Genomic DNA, 24754 nt, shown 5'->3' on the forward strand with positions numbered 1-24754 from the left:
GTCATGACGATCAGTCACTTGGAAATACATATTCAAGAAAAGATTGAAATACAAGATGCTAAGTGTGGACCCCCAGGTCACGTGGATTTATGGGTGGGATGAGGGTGTAGGACTAGTTTGGAGGCACTCGGATGGTAATAAGACCAGAGAGACTCCCAGGACTTTGAGCAACAGGTGCCAAAGGCCAAAACTATAATTCCAAACCAGTTGCATCCACACATCTCAGTTTTACTGTAGTAAGGTCAAAACCAGCTCCTCTGGGTTGGGCCCAGACTGTTATAGACTATTAGACTGCTGGAAGATTATCTTCCTGAGGACAGAGCAGCAAATTTCCATTGCTCAAGAGCTGGGACACATATTCTTCTTGGTGACAGATGACCAGGTTCTTCTACCTCCTAGGAGTGCTACTGCATATGATTACTTGATCTATTATAGGTTACAGTTGGCCTTCAACACTGTGGCCCCGGCTGGTGGGCTGGATGGAGTGAGGAGTCCAGAGGGAGGGGAGGGCCTGCAGCTGTGTGCGAGCTCCTTTTCTTTTCTGATTTTTCTTTCCTTTTTGTCATCCTTTGTATTTTATATTCAGAAGGCACCTGTCTCCTGCAAACCAAAGATGCCCAGAATGCTGGCGAGGGGCTGACAATTAAAAATATATTTAAACGTCTGAAATATTTTGGCTGTTGTTTCTTATAGAGTTAATATTCATGAACAGATCTAGCAAATACTCATGCACTATTATGTGCAAGTGTTTGGAGCAGACGTGGAGAAAAGTACAAGCTCAAAGGACCTAAAGAATTGATAGGGAGTTGGGCAGGTAGGAAATAGCACAGAGGATGAGGCAGGAAAAAGGACTGCATAGACGCAAGTTTCCCCTGGCTGCCCGGAAGAAGAGTTTTACCAAAGGAGACAGCCACAGTAATTCAGGAAAAACCAAGCGCTGTCAGACGGGGCGGTCTTGCTGCTTCACGTGTGGAGCTGGGAGCTGGATAGAAATGCAGGGCCTTGGGTTCCCCCCAGCTTCCCCAAATCAGACTGCATTTCACCTCTGTCCCCCAATTGGCCTGCCCTCTGGAAGCCTCAAGGACCTCTGTTTTTGTTGGGAGCCTAATATGACCTTGCTTTGCCAGTGAGAATAAAAATATGAATGAGATACAGAGTGTGTGCACAGGAAACAACATGGTAAAAGAGACCAAAAATAGATAATGCCAGTCCAAATAGATACTTCCATAACCTAAAGGGCAGAGATGACAGCAACATGTTAGCATGTACTGGCCTGGCTCCTACATGTCAGGAAAGGCTTTCATAGGCAGGGAAAGTGAGACCTGGAAGAGTAACATGCCAACTAAGCAGGGTTGGCACTGGGGCTTGAGACCATGTGTGTTGGATTCTTCAGTTCATCCTTTAACTCTGGGCTCAGGACCATGAAAGGAGGCCGCTCTGTCCAGCTGGACAGACGGGGTATTTGGCATTGGTCTATGGGATGTAAATACAGTGGTACTTTGGTTTGTGAACTTAATTCATTCCTTGATTCTGGGGGAGATGGCCACGTTCATGTTTATCACTGGATGCAGAGTTCATGAACTGAAGCAATATTTTGTTGAGTGCAGAAGCATTCATGAACTGAGGCACCACTGTATACAGCCTTAGCTTCTGTGAATTAGGGTCTGATGGAATTGGCTGGGCACAAACCCAGAGCATCATTGCTCTCATCTTCCTTTCCAGGCTTTGCTTTCATGCCACTCCCGCGGTCTGTCTGATGGGCTGTTTATGTTGACAGACAGATTTATCCACCCTTCTGCCCTCTGATTTATTTTTACTGCCCTTATAGCATCCTCTTGCTCTTCTAAGGACAATCTGAGGACGAAGCCCTGTCCACGCCCTATAGGTCCCTCTGAACACTGAGCTGCATCCCTGAGTTAACAGTAGTTGCTTTGGGCAGAGAGACTGTTTGCCACAAATTAGAATCGTGACCGATGACACACGGGCTCTCCCAGCCTTTGCCTTCACATCAATCACAGGCAGTGTCCGTCCTCCTGTGTTTGGGTCTTGCTGAGGTATTCGTCATGATGCTGAGGCCACCATCGATTCTCTGCTGCGACTGAATCTCACAAAGGGGCGGATGACAAATGCCTCCTTTCCTTCCCATGTGCTCCCACGGCACGGATCCAGGGCATGCACAGGAGCTAGATGTGGGACAAGACAAAGAGACCTCTCCAAGTGCACAAGGACTCAGGACCTCGGGTCACTGAAGCACTTTGTGGATGTAGCTTTGGGGTCCTCTCTGGGAACTATATTCAGGCTCTGCTCTATCTTATGACCAGCCACAGATGCTGCCAAGAAGAAGATGAGTCCCTGCCCAATCAGTGGCCCAGGTCACAGCTCTGGGGACTCCAAGGGGGCAGTTATTTGGTGACAGCGTCCCAGAGAAGGCAGTGTTGGGATGAGGATGAAAGGCCAGGCTCGGGCAGTTAGGGCTCCTGGATGACCAGAGTTCTATTCACAAAGCGTCCTGCAGTCCTATGTAGCTGGGACCGTGGTCCACGGCACGTGCTTAGAGACTCTCCCGAGGCAAGACCTGTATTCTTCCTCTCAGTGAACCCCAAAGGTGGCAGTGACCCACCATCAGTGTCACCCAGAGTCCCACTCTCTTTGAAAGGCATCTTGCTGGCACATGTGTTGGTACCTAGAAAGCTTCCACACTTGTGCAGCACACTGGGGGCCTGCCATGGGATTCTCTGACCCAGAATCCCAAAGCTCAGTTCTCAGGGGCAGAGATGCCTGCTTGTTGGTAACAGGCCATGAACAGTCACCAGGAAGAAAGATGGGTTTCTACACCCTGTCAGCCAGAAAGGAAGAAAGGGAGCTCCAAGTGAGCCCTCAGCTACCACTCCACTGTTTCAAAGAAGCAGGAGAATCCAGTGTGGTGCCCTCTGCCCCACCGAAATGTGCCACCAGGACCTGCAGGGGACCTGCTAAGCTCTGCAGCCTGTTGCATCCAAGCCCATCTGTGAAATCATTTCTGACTAATGCTACAGGAAATGGAAGGGGACAGCCAACAAGGAGAAGGAAAGAAGGACTGTACTGCTGGCATCATTGTCCTCAGCACTCCACACTTACTGGTTCTTGGAAGTAGAGTTGGTAATCAAAGACTGGGTTGGCTTTGATGGTCTCCATGGGGTGCACCTTGGGATTTGCTGGGATGAAAGGAGTGTTCAAACTGGCCACTGCCCTGCAGGAACAAGACACAGCCTGTGAGAACATAGTCCACAAGAACCAGAAAGGCTGTCACATGTTAACATTGAAGGATGGAGCACAAAAATTGTGTTGTACAACAATTGGGGATTAGAATTCAGATTTTAAAATTCCTAGCTCAATAGTTTTTCTTATCTACTCATCTGAAATATTCCTTACCTACCTGCCTTAAAGAAACATACGTATTATATGCACCATGTCAACACAGATTAGACTATGTAGACACTTTCATGACTCTCTAGTTTTAAAAAACACATTATTTTAAAAATACATTTTTCCATTGACTCCCTGTATCTCCTCTGTGTAGAGTGTAATTCTATGTTACGTACCAGGGAGAGAAAATATAAAAGAAATAAAACAGTCTCTCTCCTCCAAGGAACTTATTGGAAGTCAATAAGGAGAGATTAAGGAGAGAGACAAATACATAATTATATTATCTTGTGGCTGTGTTATGAACCATAAAAATTATTTGAAATACCCTGACAGTTCAAAGGAGATCAAGAATATCTGAATTTGGGCATCATGGAAAACCTCGGGGACAAGACAACACTTAAACTTGGTTTTAAGGGTGGAAAAAGTTGGGGAAGCAACACCTGTGGGGCACATCATGAGTGGGGACCTGCAAATACTGAAAGAGGGAGAATGCTCATGGCTTTGCTGGATGGAGCAAAATAGATGATGCCATTACATGCTGTGGGCTGAAGAGGAGCATCTTGAGAAACATGAAACTGAAAGGCAGGGGGGAGCCTGGACATTAAAAGCCCAGAGCCTGGACTTGATGCTGTAGGAAGCCAAGAAAGCCATGGGGGCTTCTGAGAAAGGGCAGAGTGGCTCGAAGTTGTAGGCAGGAAGTTGAATCAAGCAGTGATAGAGCCCTCAGATGCAGTGTGAGAATCTGGGACCAGAGGTCAGCTGCAGAGCACTGCACTGTCACCATCACAGGAGGCAGGGTGACAGCAATAGGACAGAGGGGGCATGAATTTGAAACAATGCTCAAACAGCATCCATAGGACTACAGTGAGTCTGGCTGGTCTGCAAAGCATTATCTCAACCCTAGCCTGGAGCAACTTTTTCCCAGAAAAGAAATAGAGAGAAATACAGAATGGGGAGAATGGGATCATCAGAGCAAATGAAATAATCAGGGAAAGGGATGATGAGGCTTGGCAAGTCCAGACAGCCTGTCTGACTGTCTGTCTGTCTGCCTGCCTATCTATCATGCAAATCACAAATACAATTTAAAAATTTTTCTTTGCCAGAATAAAACAAATAAAAATAAACAGGTAAGATTAACTGTAATATTTAACTCAACAGATCTACAGTATTAATAATTCAAATATAATCGATATGAATAATCTTAGTAAGATATTTCACACTCATTCTTCCTTTCCTTTTCCCTTTCTTCCTCCCTCCCTCTCTCTTTTTCTTCACAAAACTCTTGAAATCTGGCACGTGTTTTCAACACTGAAACCTCAATCCAAGCTGGCCGCATTTCAAGTGTTCAACAGCCACATCTCATGGTGGTGGCTGCCATATTGAATAGCAGGGCAGGGGTATAAAATAAATTATATCCATGACAATAGGCTTCTAATGTTACAATAATGAACCTATTTTCAGCATTATTTAAATCACAAGTCAAGAAATTCCAGCTTTTACTACCTATTCTGAGAGGAATAGGGTTTTTAAATCACTTTGACCAATACTTCATTCTGTAAATTAAAAAATTACCCTTATAAAATGAGATGATTAAATACAAATGCTACTTCTAATGGGATTAAAATCAGAAAAAAAGCTACCCAGTTTCCCTTGGGAACAGAATCTCCAGGAGGCTGGCAAAGAAAGGATACAAAGGATACTTTTGGACAGAGAAGTGAGTAGCTTGCATTAAATAAGCCCACAGTTTATCTCAGTGGAAAGCCAAACTACGGGTTGAAAGATGTATACCACACAAATGTGTCTTAATTTTTCCATTCGCTATCTGGCCAGGAAAGTGAAGATTCAGGCAGTGCTCGGTATTCTTAAACAGCAGATGTTCCCAGGCCTAGCAGGAGAGGCCAGGAACAGGAAGGCAGTGACAAGGCTACTCCAAGACAGCTAGCACAGGGGCAGCCAGTACCAGGACACATGGACATGCTGGACAGAGGAAGCACAACAAGGCGAGGACCTGGAACCTGGAGTACCAGAGGTACCTTGGACCTGATGTCACTCAGGCAAAACTTCACTTTGGCCAGGTTAAATGTTTTTAACTTCTCAACAAGGTATCTTTCCTCCTTTAAGGTAGAAATCACATGCTTATTGCTAGTTTTCCTTTTGTTCATTTCAAAAAGCATGTAATATGCCTATAATATTTCCCGGTGAACGCAATTCTTAAGAACGAAGCTTTTATTTCCAGTCAGAGTGAGATAGTGGGGGAGGGGGGTCAGTAGAATGATAGTGCAAAAACTTTAAGAATATTTTAGGGAAACATCTGCTTGTTTTCATTGTTTGACATAATCCTGTGGGGACTGAGGCTGAACAACATTCCGCTAGTTCGGTTCTTACAAACTTGGCCATATAAAAAGTAGTGGAGGGCCATACCTTGAAAGCATAAGGTCCTGAGATCGATCCCCAGCACAAAAAAAAGTATTGGATTAGTTAAGTAAACACAGAGAGCTGTCCAGACTGGTGTTACCTAACTTGCTAGGCAGGGGATCAGGCAGGCTGCACCTTCAGCTCACTAGCTCAAATGGAGTGTCTTCACAGAGACCATTCCACTCTGGGTTCAAAGCCTGTCATCTTCCAGGTGACCTTGACAGGCCCCTCTAGTGATGACTTTGAATGGGGTGAGAGTGATCACAAGGTGCCATGTAACTCTACATGCTTACAGCATGTTGCAGGCCGTATATCCAGGTAGTAATTCTCGCTGCTGCCCATCGCTGAGGAAATGAAGATCTAAGAGGTGAAGTAATCTGTCCATGGCCACTTCAGGGCAGAATCGAAGGCCACATTTTTTGACTCCTAAGCCAACACCCCTTAAGCACCTCCCTGTAGTCAGCCATTATTGTCCTGCACTCCCACTGGCCACTCGGGTCCTGGGTTATCTGTCACACTGCCAGTAATTGGGATAGAAGTTTGTTTGTAATTCATGCAGTCATTAGGCCTCCTTGTGGATGTGCCAATGGCAGCCAAAATCCAGAAGGGTTCCTTTCCCAGATGACTGCCTTGATGTCGAGTGTTTTTGGAGAAAAAGCCCTGAGGAGCAATTCTCTAGTGAGTTCAAATCCAGTCTTGGCAAATGCCTGTAGCCTGTGGCCCACTCACCTCACTCTGTCAGGGTGGAAGAGGGCCATGCTCCACACCAGAACACCTGCCCAGTCGTGGCCAATAAACACCGCCTGAGGGATGCCCTGTAGGAGGAGCAAGCAGGGACCGGATGTGACGCAACATAGATGCATTTCCAGAATGGGGTGCCGAGAGCTGAAAGCCTCTTTTGCCAAGCTCAGGACCCTTCCACCAATGTAGTTTCTCTGAGATATCGCTCCTTCTCAAACTTCCATTTCTACGCCTCCACACACCTCAGGAACCACTGGCCTTTCTGATTTTCTTAGAAGAGCAAGGGCACTGGTCTTGAGTTCTTTTTCTCACTCTTCCTTCCCTCAAATCAAATTCTATTCTCCTGCTGTTCTCCTTTGTCCCTGAAAAGAAGTATGGCTTCCCCGTTCCAAGTTCCTCTTCCACTGAGTCATGATTCTACCCTCACTCCCCTCCCTTCATTATCCACAAGAAGTTCAAGAGTACCCTGCTCCTCTTCCTTCCTTTCTGTTGTTCCTGCTGCTCCTGCTGACAATGCATGCCCTCTATTGCTCACCTTCCCTGACCTGGAACTCTGCTGGATGCACATATCCATGACCTGGAACCTTCCCATGACCTTCCATACCCATCTTACAAGTGGGAAGCCAGGCTCCTGTGGTTATGGACTACTAGGGGTTGAACCCAGGACCTTTGCACTGAGCTATAGCCCCAACCTTTTTTTTTGTTTTTGGTACCTGGGATGGAACTCAGGTCCTTTTTTTTTGAGATAGGGTCTTGCTAAGTCACTAAGTTGCTCAGGCTAGGCTCATACTTGTGATCCTTCTGCCTCAGCCTCCCAAAGTGCTGGGATTATAGACCTGTGCCCAGCTCAGGCTCTGCTCCTTTCTATTGTCAAATTTTTTGCAGTGTCTACATGAGTCACCTCCCTAAATAGCTCCTTGAGCTCCTGTAGCTTGGCTGCTCCCTGCTACCCCAAGTCCAGGGCACCTCCCTCTAAAGGCTACTACCATAATCGCCAGCCACTGTGTGTGGTTTTTCCTGGTTCTTACCCATTCCACCATTCTGCAGAATCAGATTTGCAGCACCATTCTGCAGCATCCCCTTCAATATATCTTTACCATGGCTTCTGTGGCCCTGGGCCTCCTAGGGCCCGAGGCCCCTGGCTTTGCTCCCCTCTCTGCCTCTCACCTGGGAGTGTTTTGTGGCTCAGCCCTTGGGCTCTGTCCATGAGGAGTTCGTCTGCTCACACTACTTCCAATTCCACCCCCAGAGATAGACCACCTCATCTGTGCCTGGCCCAGGCCCTTCCCAGGCCTCCCTTCGATGACCTTGCTGACCTGCAGCCACAGGTTGTCTTTCTCCAGTCTGAGACAATCTCAGCCAGCTCCAAATCTTGTAGTGAGAAGGTCACAGAGTCAGGACTGGGCAGCCATATGGGGCTCTGCCACTGAGATATCCCCATCACACACATTCCCAACCCAATTCCTCAGGGCGGGAACATGCAGATGGTGGTTTTCCACCTCCTTCTCTCCTCCTGTGCCTGTGCAGGGCTCTGCTGCTGAAGTGGCCATCCCAGAGTCTTCTCCCTGCTCCCACATCCAACTGAGGAGCTAAGCCCTGCTACTTTGGCTTCTCTCTGCTATGGACTGGCGCTGCCCTCCCCCACCCATCCCACAGTCGTGTCCCAGGCTGAATCTGGGGAGGGAGCGGGCAGGGCACAGTGGCATCTCTGGAGCACAGTGTGAGGGCTACGCCAGTCACCTTGGTGACTGGTTTTCATTATCACTGAGATTGACACTGACAGTGATGTTAAAGGAAGGCATTCGATTCTAGATGTGTCAGAAGAGATGAAGTTGTGACATAGTAGCCAACAGGACATTTTCCAACTTCTTCCCCTGTGCTCGAGGATCTCCTCCCTGACTTGAAGCCAGCTATGGTATTGCCCTACTTCCTGGACAAACAAACTGACCCCACATCACCTTTGTCTTCACCTTTGTCTTTGACCCCCTCCTCCTCCCTGCTGCCCAAAGCTATGCCGTCCTCTGCCCTGGTTATCTCTCCCCAGGACTGGGGTCCAACAGGGGACACCTCAAAGTCACCCACCTTCTCTAGAATTACCCAGCCTCAAACAGAATGCTCCAAAGACAGCAAGTCCACGCAGTGACTTACCAACTTATCCAGGAAGGTCACCATCTCCTAAGAAAGAAAACACAAACAGAATCAGAAGTTATGTCCAGTCACCTCAGCCAGTTCCACATCAGAATTACTGTGTTCATTTGTTTGGGGGCTGATTATGAGCTTCCTCCATCCCTATACTGAAGCTTTAACTCCTGATACCTCTGACTGTGACTGAACTTGGAAACAGAGTCTTTAAAAATGAAGTTTTTAGGGTGGGCACTAATCCAGTGTGACTGGTGTTCTTATGAGAGAGATTAGGACACAGACACACACAAAAGACAGACCACATGAGGACACAGGGAGAGCATGGCTATCTACAAGCCACAAAAACAGCCTCAGGAGAAATCAACCCTGCTGATACTTCAGGCTTCAACTTCCGCTTTCTGAACTCTGATGACATATATTTCTGTTGTTTAAGGAGCTCAGTCTGTGGCACTCTGTTTTGACAGCCCTGAGGACTAAGACAGCCACTAATGAAGTATTTAGCTGAAGAATTTCCTAGAAATTCTTAAGGTGCCTTGCAAAGCTGGCTGCACACACAAGCTTCTCTATCAGGATCCAGACCCACTGACTCTACGAGGTGAGTCAAGGCATTGGGTCTGGAGGAGGAAGAAGGCAGAACTGTGGTCCAGCAACAGCAATCAGAGCAACCTGAGTTCCCCTTTCACAAAAGAGGCAGCTGGGCTGTGAGACATGAAATCAATACAGGGCATCTTTACATTCTTCTTTTAGGGACACTGCTGATGTTCTTGTCTAAAACCACTCCCTGCCGAATAAAGTTTTCTTCCTCACTCCCCTTTCTTTCTATTTTCTATTTCATACTTTTGCCTTTGGGCTCTCAAATTGGCTGTCAAACCTGACCAAGAACTTGTTGCTGTTTGCCTGGCCCTCATCTCTGCGGCACTTTCTTCCTTCCTGCTGCAGAAGAAACTCAAAGTGTGGCATTTTGCATTTCAGCAAATTCCAGCTGGCAACATGGAATAAATGTTGATAGTTCCAGGGCAGTCAGAATCTCATACTGCTTCTGTAGCGATCCAAAATTTCACCTCCAACAAGAAACCTCTCTCCTCCTCCTCCTCCTCCTCCTCCTCCTCCTCCTCCTCCTCCTCCTCCTTTTTCTTCTTCTTCTTCAACAGCTTATTTGTTGGAAGATCCCTGGTACTAGAGAAATGTTTTCCAGAAAGAAGCACCTGGATCTACAGATTTTCTCTGGCCCTGTCCACAGAACTATCTACTGGAAAACTCTGAAGGGAGCTCTGTAGCCAGCTAAGAAGAGTGCATTTATACCTGGACACATCACAGTCCCCTCCTCCCACAGGAAGGGAGCACTTAACCTTCCATTCCTTCCCTCCCGAGTCTGCCATCAGCAACACATGATCCAGTACACTCCCATCCCATACATGTTGGCCATCATTTATAAGCATCATCTCAACTTGCCACAAGATTTCATTCCCAAATGCTGAACATGCTTTCTTCAAGTTTAAAGGAAGGCCCAAAGCTTTTTGCCTTGTATCAGTGAAAACCCAGGATAGAAAAGATGTTATGGAAGTTACCCAAGATCTTTCTTACTTTACATAGCACTTCCATGGCATATTCTTCTATTTCTGCAATTAAAAATAAACAATATATTTTATTCCCATGAGTTAAAATATAGCAACAACTAAAAAAATCCACTTGCAAGAACAAACACACACAATTTGTTATTTGATTGTGTTTAAGGCTTCCATTCATTTTGAATTGACTTTTGTGTAGGATGCAAGATAGGGGTCTGATTTCATTCTGTTGCAGATTTCTTACTAGGATTTGTAGAGACTGTCCTTTTTCTACCACATGTTTCTGGCACCGTGTGAATGACTGGCTGACAGCATCTGTGTGGATTTACTTCTGAGTTCTCTATTCTGTTCCATTGGTTCATCCGTCTGTCCCAACATCTGTATCAGGGTGCTTAATTACTGCAGATTGACAAGGTAATTTGAAATCAGGAAGTATGACTTCAAGTGCCTCAAATTTTGCTCTTCTTTCTCAAGATAATTTGGATTTGTGTTGTCTCACAATTCCATAGGAACTGCAGAATTTTTATTTCTACTTATGTGAAAAATGCCATTGGAATTTTGATAAAGTTTGAATTGCATATGTACATTGCTTTGGGGAGTATGGAGATTTTATCAATAATAGCAATTCTAGAGAAGAAAGGAAAGAATGAAAAATAGAGAAAAATAGAAGAAATGGTTCAAGGAATTAATTTAACGAAAGTTCTAAGAACTAAGAGATATTTATATTTATGAAATGAATGGAAAAATACCTGTGTTAATGTACAATATCATACAACTTCAGAACATAACAAATAAAATATCCTAAATGTGTCAAAACTAAGGGAAAAACACCAGCAGTCAGACAGGATGCCTCATAGATCAGAAGGTCCAGCAACTTCTTCACAGACACAGTAGGTGGGACAGGGGGTTCAAAATTTTAAGAGAAAAGTATTTTAAACCAACCTAAACTCTAGTGTCAAATGATATGAAATTTACACATAAGTTCTCTGAGATGTATGTGTTATGTATTCCAAATCATGATGCTTGGCTTTAGAACTCAGATATAATCTTTCAACAATAGATAACATTCAAATTATGGTTTTCCAAAAGAGAAGAAGAAAGTCAGGAAAGGAGGGAGAGATGGGGAAAGAAGGCTAGAGGGGGAGAGGGAAAAAGAGGAGGGAAGGGAGAGAGAGAGAAATATGAATATGAATGAATTAGGGTGAGGCCACTAGTCTCAGTTTGTCCAGGACAGTTCCAGTTTGAGGGATACTAACATATTACTAGTGTATTAGTCCCTTTTTATAATGTGCTAGTGTCCATGCTGAATTACAATCACAAGCTATGCCTGTGAGATTCACAGAAGACAGAAATATATGTGAATAAAAATAAAATATTGTAATAGGTAGATTAGGAAATGGAAGCCCTTAGCTAACTTTCCCAGCTGGCTGAGCTGGAGGCTGTCCATTCGTCTAAAATTCTGAGTCACTGAAAAGGCCGGGTAGGCATTGCCAACACCACCAGCCTGAGGGAATGACACCCCTCCCAAAATGCCCAGAGGCCAAGTGGGTGGTCATCAGAGCAACCTCACGCCATGTCAGCTGGCTGCAAGCATCACAGCCACATGTGCCAGGTGTGATCATGCACAGCAGCTCAGCACAGAGGTGGCAGTGGGCGTGGCTCACTGACTCTCAGAGGGACTAGGAACCATGCTCATACCTGGCCGCTTCAGTCTACCTCCTTGCTGAGGATTTTAAGCGTTGGGCTGAGGATACCTCTAAACTGATTAAAAAAAAAAAAAAAAAAAAAGGACTCTACCCCCAGGAAAATGCTCACAAGCCTGCCTGTGGTCTTAGGGGCTCACAGGCTGTCTAATGTCCAGCCCTGGATAGATTCCCACTGCAATCCGTAGACACTGCTTTAAGAACCTATTCTCCAAATTACTGCAGAATCCAGCCATTCTACTTCTGGACATGTATCCTAAAATGCAGAAAGCAGCAGGCAAACAGGTATTTGCGCACCTATGTTCACAGCAGCACTATGCAAAGTATCCAAAAGGTGGAAGCAACCCAAGTGTTCTGTGGTGAATGAATGGAGAGCTTGCAGTGAAATAGCATTTACCTTAAACAAGAAGGAAGCCCAGCAATACACTACATCACATCGTGGATGACCCTGGAGCACGGGATACTACATGAAATAAGCCAGGCACAAAGGAAAACTACTGCACGATTGCTCCTCTATGAGGCAACTGGAAGATTCAAACCCACAGAAAGAAAGCAGAATGGGGGCTTCCAGGTGCCGGAGGAGGAAGCACTGAGTTGTTATTTAATGAGTTCAGCTTTCAGTTTTGCAAGGTGAGAAAATTTCAGGAGAACTATGGTACTTCCTGCATCCTACAATGCTGAGGACCAGCAGGACGCTCCCTTGGGAATGGGTTTTGAGTTTCTTTTGGGAACATCTGGGGCCCAAAGTACGGAAACACCAGACACTGCAGGAAAGGAGGGGGATGAGTCAGATGCCCTGCAGGACAGCCTGCCCTGCCCCAGGACGGGACCACTCAGTGGGGTGGAGAGCAGGACAGGCAGATACTCAACCACACAGGACGGCTGCTGTAAACCAACCCACCGGGAGGGGAGGACGAGTCGCCATAGCCTTTCATATCCATTGCTAGGACCCGGTAGCCTGCCTGGGCCAGAGCAGGGATCTGGAAAGCAAACAGTTTAGGCCCGCTGCAGCATGGCCTCACAGTCCAAAGCTGACACTGCACGCTTGCTCTTCCCTGTCCCCTCCTCCTGCAAATAGCTCCACCCCAGGTATCACATGGCACCACCTGGGCTCCTCACCCTGGTGCTGGAAGGGGCCCACCTGTTTGGGCTGCTATGACAGTGGTGGGGTTTGCGCCCTGCATCAGTGCCACAGGTACTTAAGAAAGCACCTCTGCTGCCAAAGCCCTGGCAGGTTTCTATATTCACTGCAATGCTTTCCCAGTAGCTGGTGAAGAGGGGCTTGAGGAATCTGCCTTCCTCCCCTCCCCTCCCCTCTCGAACTGGGGTGGCCTGACCTTCCTCAGTTTCCCTTACCTGGTACCTCCAAGAGAACCAGCTCTCAGGAAAGCCATGGCAGAGGCACACAGCAGGGCCGGAGCCCAGCTCCACGAAGTGCAGACGGACCCCAGGCTGTCAGGAGAGAGAGGGAAGAGGCGGTGACCACCATGTCTCCCCTGGGCCAGGTGGATCAGGTATCCCTTCTGCAGGCCTCGCCAGGGCCCTGTCACTGGGTCACCACAGCTCACGTGGCCCAGCTTTCTCAGTGAAAGACCTCAATGTAGATGAAGCCGGTGGGGCAGAGACACTGGCCAATCTGTGCCACCATCACAAGTGGCTTTCACTGTGACATTCAGAGAATGGGGCTGGGAACCAGCAGAAAGAAACACTGTGACCTCTCTCTCTAATGCACCTCCTTATCGTTGGGGTCTCAGGTGCTGTTTTGCCAGGGGCTGATTGTGTACAGACCATAATATTCATGGTAATGTGCAGAATTCCATGGTTATGTTGTCAAAAGCTGTTTGTTTCTGAAATATGACTTTTTTCAGGCTTTGCTACACTCGGTCCTGCCAGGGCACCTGCAGCGAGGCAGACACAGTCAGGGCTGCTACCTTACCCACAGTCTTAGACCTCTTCCTACCCACTTAAGTGGAGCCAAAGACAAAGGGAGAAAGACCCCAAAGTGAATCCATGAAGACGTCCCGAAGCTCGGAGTCTGTGTCTCCACAGATCTGCTGGCCAGGCTAGGCTTCTGCAGCCCTGTTCCCATGGCATAGGTCTTCCCACAGCCCTGGCTTCCACAGCCCTGGCTTCCTTTGCCCTTAATCCTCCTTGTGGGTTCCCTGTTCACCACTGCCTCTCAGTACCAGCCCATGCCTGGCACAAAAAATGTGTTCCATAAATACCTGCTGAATGAAAAATTTTCTACTACCCAGAACACAGGCTAGATGTGCAGAGACCTCTGTACCTGGCTTCCCAGGGCCCCATGGCCACTGCTCCATGGGGTTTGACTAAGCAGCTGACTGCTTTAGGGCATCCGAGCCAGGGTCCACATCTAGTACCAACTTCTGAGGAATGAGACTTACAGGAAGTACTATTTCCTTGAAAATGCTGAGTGTTCACAAACACCTCTGTGGGTTACCCTTTGTGACTCACCTTTATGGTCACGAACCCATGGCTCACATCACTTGGGCTGCAAGGCATTGGCAGTGGGCGTGCAGTTTGGAGAAGCTGGAAGTACAAAGGAGAGACAGAGAAACAGTGGACCTTCCTCCCAGGAGCCATTCCCAGAGAGAGTTTAGGGCTCCTGTGAAAGACCTCCAAGGTCGCCTTTGCCACCCCTTCCCGAGTGCTTCTGGTAACTGACCCACCTCCCTTCCAGGTAAAGCTGGACTCCATTTCCTGGCCCCCTTCTTGTGACTAGGTTCTGCCAATGACATGCAGACCACCTCCCAGTCTGGTTTTAAAAACTCCTACATGATTCTCTACATTCTCTTGTTCCACATCTTCCAGCCAGGTGTCTGGTCGACCTCAGAAGCCCCAAACAGAAGACAGTGGATCCTGCATCAATCTTAATTCCTGACTCACAGGGTGAAGGAAACCCTGGGCACCTCGAGCTGAGCTTTATACAAGCAAGAAAGGAACAGTGCTTGCTCTAAACCTCCAAGATTCCAACTTAAGTAGAGTTCTCTCCACAGCTGTTCCTCAGGCGCTGAAACAAAGCACCACAGACTGGGCAGCTTTGACATCTCTTTCCTGACAGTTCTGGAGGTGTGGGCAGGGCTACTTTCTCCCGAGGCCTCTCCTTGGCCTGTAGATGGCCACCTTCTCCCCTTTCTCACGCGGACTGCCCTCTGTGCCTGTCTGAACGCCACCTCCTCCTCTTACATGGACACAAGTCGGTTGGACGGGAGCCCAGCCTCTGACCTCATTCTGCCTTAATCTCCTCTTTGAAGACCCCATCTCAAAGTACAGGCACATTCTGAGGTCCTGGGGGGCAGGGCCTCAGCACAGGAGTTTCGGAGACCAGAGCCCCCAGGACCCGGCCTCCTCTCCCCTCACACTGAGGAGCCGGGTCTACACTAATTCAGAGCCGGGAAAGTCTACCCATGTGGGCTCTGTGTGACCACAGACCTCAGGGCAAGCTAGAAGAACATAGGCGCCTCAGACCTGAGGTGCTGGCTGGTCCCCAGGCTGCCCAGGGAGGCTATGCAGCAGTCCTGTCCTCCTGGGAGAGGGGCAGTTGCTACTTAAGAGCCGACCTATGACTGTCAGGTGGGCAGCGTGAGCCAGGTGGGGCTGAATGGGTGGCATGTCCTGGGCAGCAGCTAAGGACCGTGCTCCTCACAGGAAGAGTTTTCATGCAGTGGAGCATGCCTTTGGTTCCAGCTATTCAGGAGGCTGAGGCAGGACAATCCCTTGAGTCCAGCAGGTTGGGACCAGCCTGGGCAACACAGACCCTATCTCAGAACAAAAAGGAGCAGGGAAGGAGAAGGAGAAGGAAAGAGGAGAAAGAGGAGGAGGAAGAGGAAGAAGGGGAGGAAGAAAAAGAATTATTTAAAGAGCAAGGTGTGGGAGGCTCTGACTCCGCCCGTCCTGTCTGGGTCCCTGATGGCAGAGGAAGGGTCAGGGTGATCTTCAGGGTACCTCGCTCCCGCACCTGGGCGAGGGACTCCCTGCAGGGCACCTGGGCTCACAACCATGCTAGGAGCACCAGGACTCCAGCCTCCTGCTCAGCGCTTTCTCCCTCCGTATTAACAGAGGGAGCACAGCAAGCCCGGCTCTGCCCAGACACAGCGTTACCTGCATCCCTGTCACTTTCTCCAGTTCCCTCAGGGCTGTGTCGGTGTCTCGGGCGAGGATGGTGACCATTCCCAAGTCACGGGCTGGCTTCAGATTAGACCCGAAATCATCTAGGAAAACAACCTGAGTGCAAAACAGCAGGGATATCAACCAGCAAACACTCACGTTGCAGGGAGCACGGCAGGAAGAAACATATGAGATGCGGATGGGGATATTTTATGATGTGGAAATGAAGAATCCTTCTACTATGTGTTTCCACTTACTCTTGGGATTAAAAACATTTAATTACATATGCACACACGTAGACCTACACAAGTCCCCACATACATCCACTGGTTGCAGCCAATTTTGCAAGAAAACTGGGGAAAATATGAGCTGATCTTAAAATTCATCTGGGAAAAACAACAGCTACAAAGGTTCAAAGATGTTTGTGAAAAACCCCTAATGAGGGCAGATAATAAACAAATTAGGAAGCTACAAAAAGTAAAAGAGTTTGGTACTAGAAAAGAAATAGAAATACCTATGAAGTAGAAGAGAGTCTAAAAATAGGCTCAAATACAAAGGAGAATTTAGTTTCTAATAAAGGAGCCAGGGAGAAAGGTTAACTGGGGGAAAAAATAGAAACTTCCTTCACATTTTATCCCAAAATAAATTCTGAATGGATCAAAGATTTAAATTTTAAAAAAAGACCTTAAAAGTTATAGAAGAAAGTATGAATGCATTTATTTATAATCTAGGACAAGGGCCAAATACTAAGCATCTCATCCACCCAAAACCATGAAAGGGAAGACTGGTGTATGTGTACACAAGGGACCAGGGACAGGGCTCAGGGTGTGTTCTGATGATCTCTTGGGCAGAATGTGAAGGAAAGAACTTTATTGTGGTCCAATCACCATTTGAACATTAGCGCTTACGGGAACCCAGCCCTGCTTGCCCCTTGGCTGAGTGACCCGAACTAGCCTTGTGGCCTCCAACAAAGTCTCTCAGGATCTCTGTTTCTTCATTAGTAAACTGAGGCAGCTAGTCTAATAGCTTTTGATGATACTTGCTTTGACCAAAATCCTATAAAAGACACACAAAGGCCAAATGCACACTTCTGGTAGAACTTTGTAGACTGAAGAATGGGTAAAAAAAAATCCTTTAGGAGAAGCCCTAGCCTGGGAGAAATATATGGAGAACTGTCCTGCCAGATCCCAAACATAAACTCCTCAGTGTTTGTCTGGTTGCAGTCTCTCAGGGACATTTTTGTCCCGAGAGGAAGCATCCACGTACCTCACTGGGACTGGCCTTCAGGGTGTCCAGGACAAGCTTGTAGATCTGAAGCTCAGGCTTGACCATCCCAACCTGGCATGACTCTACCAGTAGGTCGAAGTGTGGGCTCAGCTCACACATCATCTGGGCCAGATCTCCTCTCTCGGCTCTGTCATCCAGCCAGTTGTTGGTGAGGATGCAGGTTTTAAATCCTGTTCAAAATGTTACCAGTGAACAAACCAGTGAAGATGCCCTAAGCTGCCTCAGATGGCCCACATGGGGCACTGATAATGGGGCCAAGCAAGGACCTGCTCACTTACATCTACCTTCATAGACCCAGCTTTCAATAGATGAGCTGGAGAAGAACGGTCTTTACCGAGAGGCACAGACCCAAGGGTGGGCTAGTATGGTAAGGGCTCTCAGAAGGCCAGGTGGGGACAGTCCTAAGCCCCTGTACATCAGCACTCTGACACCTGTCAGCTCATTGGATCAAAGTGGTTTAACATTCCTCAGCCCATCTGGCTCTCAGCACTTCTTGGGTGAGCTTGAAAGATCTGAATCCCGTATTTATAGATGAGCAAACCAAAGCTCAAACAAGGTACAAGCTGCCAGAGCCATATGGTAAAGGACTGCTGCTCCTTGTAGTCTGTCCTGCTGCAAACCCTGCCCGGCTGTGTTTCCTGCTTTGACCATCTGGAACTGCATTCGCATTCCAAAACCAGACAAGCATAAACAGAGGCAGCTCTAGCTCCTGGCTCCACCTGGCCAAACAGCCAGGGTGACAGCCAGGTGGGGTTGGAAGCAAGACACAGATGAGTTAATGTGGAGGCCCATTCCACAGAAGACGAAAGGGGGAACATGGACTTGAGGCAGTGCTATGGCTTGAATGGGTCCCCTAAAGGCATTCGGTAGAAATATAGTCCCCCCTGCAATTGTGCTGGGAGGCTCTGCTCTTGTGTGGGGATTAATGCTGATATAAAATGGCTTGAGGGCTGTCGCTTAGTTATCTTGGTCTGTGGAATGTGCACATGCTCTCTTGGCCTTCTGCTTGTGGCCGTGGTAAGATGTAACATGAAAGACCTATCAGGTGTGGCCCCGACCTTAGCCTTCCAGCCAGAACTACAAGAAGTAAGCTCTATTTTTTACATAGGACTTAGTCTCGGGAATTCAGTTAGAGCAGCACACAACAGACTAAGACAGGTGGTGTAGCCTCAACCTCGTAACTGCTGATAGGAGAGCGAGGCAACTTCAAATGTGCCTCTGGAGAAGTACCAGGCACTGACACTAATAAATGTCACTGGACAAATGTGATCGCATGTCTTAGGCCATCTAAGCTTGTGCCAGCCAGCTCATCCCTCAGTCACTCTGAGGCCCAGAGGGCCAGAGAACCATAGTTGCTTAACAGGCCTTGTTTTTAAATGTGTGACAAAATTTGAGGACATTCATGGCATTCCTAGCACCACTAGAGAGATGGAGAAATGCTCATAAAGCAGTCTCTGGTTTAAATGGCTTTATTTGATCAAATTCTGTCACCTTTCAAGTATTCTAATAGTATTCTAATAGTATTCTAATAGGGCATTTGATAAAACTTGCCTTGGGGTAGGGTTTTAAGGGTGGATTTCCATCACTGCCCAGAAGGCCAAATATTTCATGACACATGTAGCTGTATTTGGGCCTTGCCCTTGCAGCCAGGCCACGTGATCCTTACCCTTCTTCCTGAGAGCCAGCGCTGCCTGAAGCATGGGGCCGTTGATGCTCCTTGCTGAAGTCACCTTGCCGAAGATTTGGTGTATAGAGAAATCCTCAGGGAGGCGGATTCCAGAGGCTTCCGAGCGCTTCCTGCAGTTTTCTTCCATGAGTGGCACCCACTGTGAGGGTGAATCAAGGGGCTCGTCAGTGGGCTCAGCCATTAGGAGAGCTGTGACAGTGTCCATTAAATCCACAGATGACCAAGCAGAGCCACTCCTGGGGACACACCCACAGGGAGTGTCCACATGGGCTCCCCAGAAGACATGGACAGAAATGTCCTTAGCTGAACTTTTCTTAACAGACCCACACTGGAAACCGCCCACCTACTCTTTCCTCGCAGTGTGGATGGATCGTGGGACACCTCCGCACTGTCATCGCAGCACTATTCCTACCAGCCCTGTTTCGATGTTTGGGCTGCTATAACAAAATAACAGGATGTGTAGCTCTTAAACAACAGAAATATATTCCCCACAGATCTGAAGTCTGAGAAATCCAAGGTCAGGGGGCTGGCACATTTTGTGCCTGCTTAGGGCCAGTTTCCTGCTTCGTAGCTGGTGGCTTCTCTCTTTCCCCACATGGTGGAAGGGGCCAGCTGGCTCTATGGGGCCTCTTTTCTAGGGCCCTTCACGAGGGCTCCACGCTTCCTGAAAGCTTCTTATCCTAAGGCCACCACCTCAGTGCGAGGATTTCAATGTATGAATTGGGAGGGCATGAACATTTAGATACTAGCAAGCCCCTAAATGGAAACTTCCCACAAATGGAAACTGCCCAAGCTTATGGGCTTGAATTCTGTCCCTTCAAAACTCACGTTTGACATGCTAACCAAATGTACCTCAAGATATGAGTGTGTTTGGAGAAAAGGCCTCTAAAGAGGTAATTCTGGCACAATGAGGTCCCTGGGCTGGGTTCTAATCCAGCCTGACTGATGTCCTCATAAGAAGAGGAGCCTGGGATGTAGACACACTGCTGTGGTTTGCGTGTGGGTCCTGTCCCCTGAGGTCCGTGTGCTAAAGGCGTGGTCCTCAGGGTGGTGCTACTGGGAGGTGGTGGGGCTGCTAGGAGGCAGAGCCAATCCGCAGGTCCTTACGTCACAGGGGCATACCCTAGGGGACTGAGGGACCCAATCTCCTGCTCTCTCTCTTCTGCCTCCTGCTTCCTGACACAAGGGATTTTCTGCATTGTGCATCCTGCCGTGGTTCATGCCCTTGCCAATGCCTAAACCTGGACTAGAATCTCCAGATCTGTGAGTTATTTCTTCTCTGTATAAGTTAATGCAACAGGTGTTTCACTCTAGTAATACGAAGCTGACTGATACACACACACACAAAGAGAAAGCCGAGTGTGGATGCCACCAGAAGGCAGCCATCTGCAAGTAAAGGAGACTTCCACAGAAAGCAACCCTGCTAATACTGTGGGTGGAACTTCCAGCCTGCAGAACTATAAGAGATTTCTGCTGTTTAAGCGACTCAGTCTGTGGTATTTTGTCATGGCCATGTGCTGTAGATTAAATGTTTGTGTCACTCTGAAAATTGATATGCTGAAGTTTTCACCCATGATGTGATGGTATTTGGAGGTGGGACTTGGGGAGGTGATTTAATCAGGAACACAGAGCCCCCGTGAGTGGAAGCAGAGCCCTTATAAAAAGTCACAAGGAAGCTCACTTTTTCCTCTTTGCTTTCCACCATGTGAGGATACAAGAAGATGGCCAGTTGGAAACTAGGAAGAGAGTCCATCCTGCCTAGACATGAACCCTATGTGGATCTTGGATTTTCCAGCCTGCAGAACTCAGAAAAATAAATATTTGTGTAAAAGTCACCCAGTCTACGGTATATTTGTTAAAGCAGCAGACATAGCCTGCGCAAACTAACATACTCACTAGCAGCAGAATGATTTGTGAGTTATACACATTATCACAGCAGTAGGCTATGTAAGACTCCCAGACTGAATGCTTACCAGAGACCCACTAATAACAGAATGGGTAAGTGGCCTGAGATATATTCACTCAGTGGAATACCTTGTAGCAGTGAGAGTAAGACTGCCTACAGCTGCTTGCTGTCGCTTTATGAATCTCACATGTGTGATGTTGAACACATGCTGTCAGACACAGAAACCTGCTCTGTGCAACTCCACAAAACAGGCAAGACTGGTGCTGGCTTAGAAGCCAGGAGGCAGGGACCTTGGACCAGTGGTGTCTGCGGGGCACACAAGCGAGGGCCGTGGTGCCAGGGATGCTGCATCTCTTGATCTGGGCACTGATGACATAAGCACAGTCCGAGTGGGGGAATTCATCCCACTGGACACTGTGTGTGCTCTTTTGTTTTCCCAGATGCACAGTGTTTCTAGGGTACGGCTTTTCAGGACAATTCAAGCTCGAGGAATCCTTATCACAGCAGAATTCAGTTTCTCAGATGTCTTTCTCCAGCCATGTGCACTTTGTGGAAGCTCCACTCAGAGTAGCAGAAGCCACTAAAGACTCTGAATGGGATGCAGGGTTTTCACACTGACTACTAAAAATTCACCCTGAGATCACTGTGCTCATTGAAAACAGATAGCATTTCTCTCTCCCCTCCACTCCTAAATATTATCAGATTTTTGCAAATGATTGAAACGGCAAGGTGTTTCCTCCCAGTAACATCATCGCAGTTTGCATGTTGTGCTCCCCACACTGGCACTACATTCACCTACACAGAGAAGATAAGATTTTGCTTTCTATCACAGTGGTTCCCAAGTTCTGTCAGAGTGATGGGATTCATAACAGTTTTTCAAAGTATAGCATCTTTAAGCTGTGTGCTTATAAGCAGATTCTCAATATCTTATTTACTTAGGCACTGAGAGAGAATTCAAGGGGTGTTAGATTCTGTTTACTTTGTTGGAAATTCGTAAAGTTACACTAACAAGAAAAACTACTATTATTTATGTGTTGACTACTTACTCTGTACTAGGCACTGTGTTCGGCATTCCCACGTTTCAGCACCCTGTGAAATGAGCAGTGCTGCCCTCTATCTCACAGAAGGCAAAACTGAGACTGGAAAGTAAGTAACTTGCTGCGGTCTCACGGTCTGTAAGTGGGACCTGTGATTCATACCCTGATCGCTGACTCCAAAGTCCATCCATTATATCTCACTACTGGGACAAAATACTCGACAACCACATCTTAATGGAGGAGAGGTGTATTTGCTTCCCAGCTTCAGGAGTTTTAGTCTATGATGGGCACGTTCCAAGTTGGGAACAGCATGGTGGAGGCGTAGGACAGCAGAGCTGCTTAATTCACGCCAGCCAGAGAGTAGACAGGGGAACAGCACCAGAGAGGCAGAAGGGAACAGGGACTGAATATAACACTCAAGTTCACACCTGCACCTCCGTGACCCACGCAGGCTTCCTCAGAAGTACGTTTTCCTAAACTGCTAGGCATCTCTTAATCCAGTGAAGGTGACAACCGCGATGAACAGTCATTTATGCTTATTGAGTTCACAGTCCCAGTGGCTCTGTCCTAAAATAGATTTTTGGCTGCAGGGTTCCCTGGCCCAGTTTGTGAAGGGCTTGGAAACGTCCCTCTGGTTGGCCCAGAGAGACGGAAAATCAGTCCTAAGTGCTCCTTCAGTTGTCTCTTGTCCTTCCGGTTGGTCTTGTGAGTTTCAGGATACAAAGGGCACTTGGGTGAAGGGTGAGGGATACAAAGCTGCATCGAATGTCCCCGTGAGCTCCTCTCACCTGGGAAAATGTGATCTCTCCTCTCATGAGCCGGCCGCTGGGACCATTCGTGCCTTCCTTCAGGAAAGCGTCATTCAGAAAGCCCCTGAAACACATGGGAAACAACCATGTCACAGATGTTCTGGTGACTGACACGGCAGCAGTCCGGGACAGGCATGATTTACATTCAGACGACTGTCGGCAGAAAGGTGAGCTGCTGGGGACCAGGACACACAACAAAGGTCGAGTCGGCATCTTTGTTTGCATGGAGTCATCTCTAGTTCATATTCTTCAAAAGGAATCAAAAATTTTTCTCTGGTTTCAATTATGCATATATAGTTACTATTTTATCTTAATTTCATCTTCTAAATTTTTTAAAGTTTCCTGTTAAGAGTTGAAATAAACCTCTCCCTAAATCCTACATTGAAGTTCTAACCCTTAATATCTCAAATGTTTCTCTGCTGTATTAGGAGACAGTGTTTTTCAAAGAGATCATGAAGTTAAATGAAGTTACTAGGGTGGGCCTTAACCCTATCTGCCTCATGTCCCTATAAGAGGAAGAAGTCTACACAGGAAGACCAGGTGAGGACACAAGGAGAAGAAGGCCATCTACAACCGAAGAAAAAGACCTTAGAAAAAACCAGCCGTGACACTTTGATCTTGGAGTTTTAACCTCTAGAACTGTTTTCTTATTAAAGCCAACCAGACTTACTGGTTACACCAGCCCTAATAAATGAGTACACTTTGGCTCTTATAAATTATTACGTGCCATTCCTGAGTAAGAAAAAAAATACCTCCAACCTGGGAGTTTTGTTTTTGATAGCAATCAGTACCTTTATCAGACTAAACCTCCTCAGATAATAACAAGGATGAAATCTGGGAAAAATCTAAAAAGACAGACACCTCATATTTGTGACCTTGCTGAACTTCCTAGTTTCACCAATGGCTCTGCCATGTGGGTGCGTCAAAATTGCCAAATAGCTTCACTACGTTCGTACCAAATTCACATTTTCAGTGTATAAACCAGTGCTCTGTAGTCAACTGAGAGTTGTGCAAACTTCACCACATTTTAGAACATTTCCATGTCCTCAAAAAGATTCCTCACATCCCTTGCCTCACAACCTCAGTACAAGGGTCACAGGCTCCCCTTGACCTCAGCTGGGCCCACAGCCTCAGTCCTTCATCTCCCAGGCCAAGGACCCTTGAATTCTGAAGCTCAAGGTCTTGCTCTCCTCAGTTCTAGTCCCACGGGCTTTCTATCACTGTGTGCTGGTCCACCTCTGAGCTCCCAAGCCCTTCATGTTATTGTAACCCTCGGCCTCCTTGCTTCACACCAATTTACTGGACCCCCTAACCCAGTGATCAGCGGTCATGATTTAGAGCTTCAATTATTTTACTTCCCCACCACCCCATGTCAAAAACCTACTGAGGGCTAATGAGACCCTCAGCTACCTTCTTAGAGAACAATGAGGAATAATGGAGACAGAGACAATTTTCAATATATGAAAGGGAGGATAAAGCTATAAAGAGGGGGGCTTGGAGGGGCTGTCTCTAGTAGATAGACTAGACTAAAACTCCACAGTTGCTTCACTCTTATTAGCTAGTGAGAAGTGCAGGAGGAGGGGTACCATGCACTTCACAGAAAAGCAACTATAGAGAATGGGGGGATAAAAAGTAAGTTAATGAGAAACCAGATTTTCTCTACACCCAAATGCCTGTATATGGACAACTGTCCTCAGCAGATGCTGCCTTGCCTCGGGAGTGCCAGGTTATATAGCCAAGGGGCATGCAGCCTTCTGCATACTGCCCTGTTCCTGAGGCAGAAAGATAACACCAACCTCGAGACTGTGAGATCTGAGTCACATAGCCTAGTCCCCAGCAAAAACCCTCAAGGTTGGGGCCGGGGATTTAGCTCCGTGGTTCTGTCACCTGCCTCGAAAGTGCAAGGCCCCGAGTTTGATCCCAGTA

The 24754-nt window shown here is 47.3% G+C and overlaps 1 protein-coding gene across 3 annotated transcripts in view; it reads right to left on the reverse strand.

Moving 5' to 3' along the window:
- Ephx2 (epoxide hydrolase 2) overlaps window positions 1-24754 on the reverse strand; it is a 36063-nt gene that overhangs the window by 8270 nt on the left and 3039 nt on the right. For all 3 annotated transcript variants that reach the window (XR_015453352.1, XM_004848388.4, XM_004848384.3), the window contains 11 exons: window positions 22808-22892; window positions 19056-19215; window positions 17369-17559; window positions 16097-16219; window positions 14450-14524; window positions 13331-13426; window positions 12876-12954; window positions 10288-10322; window positions 8710-8736; window positions 6550-6635; window positions 3118-3229 (listed from right to left, as the gene is read on the reverse strand). Coding sequence is in view for 2 of the 3 variants with exons in the window: in XM_004848384.3 (XP_004848441.2) it covers window positions 3118-3229; window positions 6550-6635; window positions 8710-8736; window positions 10288-10322; window positions 12876-12954; window positions 13331-13426; window positions 14450-14524; window positions 16097-16219; window positions 17369-17559; window positions 19056-19215; window positions 22808-22892 (1069 nt within the window). In the remaining variant the exon portion in view is untranslated. The remainder of the gene's footprint in view (window positions 1-3117; window positions 3230-6549; window positions 6636-8709; window positions 8737-10287; window positions 10323-12875; window positions 12955-13330; window positions 13427-14449; window positions 14525-16096; window positions 16220-17368; window positions 17560-19055; window positions 19216-22807; window positions 22893-24754) is intronic.

This window comes from Heterocephalus glaber, unplaced genomic scaffold, assembly GCF_053883595.1.
Source record: "Heterocephalus glaber isolate CG9 unplaced genomic scaffold, H.glaber_assembly_v1.0 deba00001460, whole genome shotgun sequence".
Lineage (NCBI taxonomy): Eukaryota > Metazoa > Chordata > Mammalia > Rodentia > Bathyergidae > Heterocephalus > Heterocephalus glaber.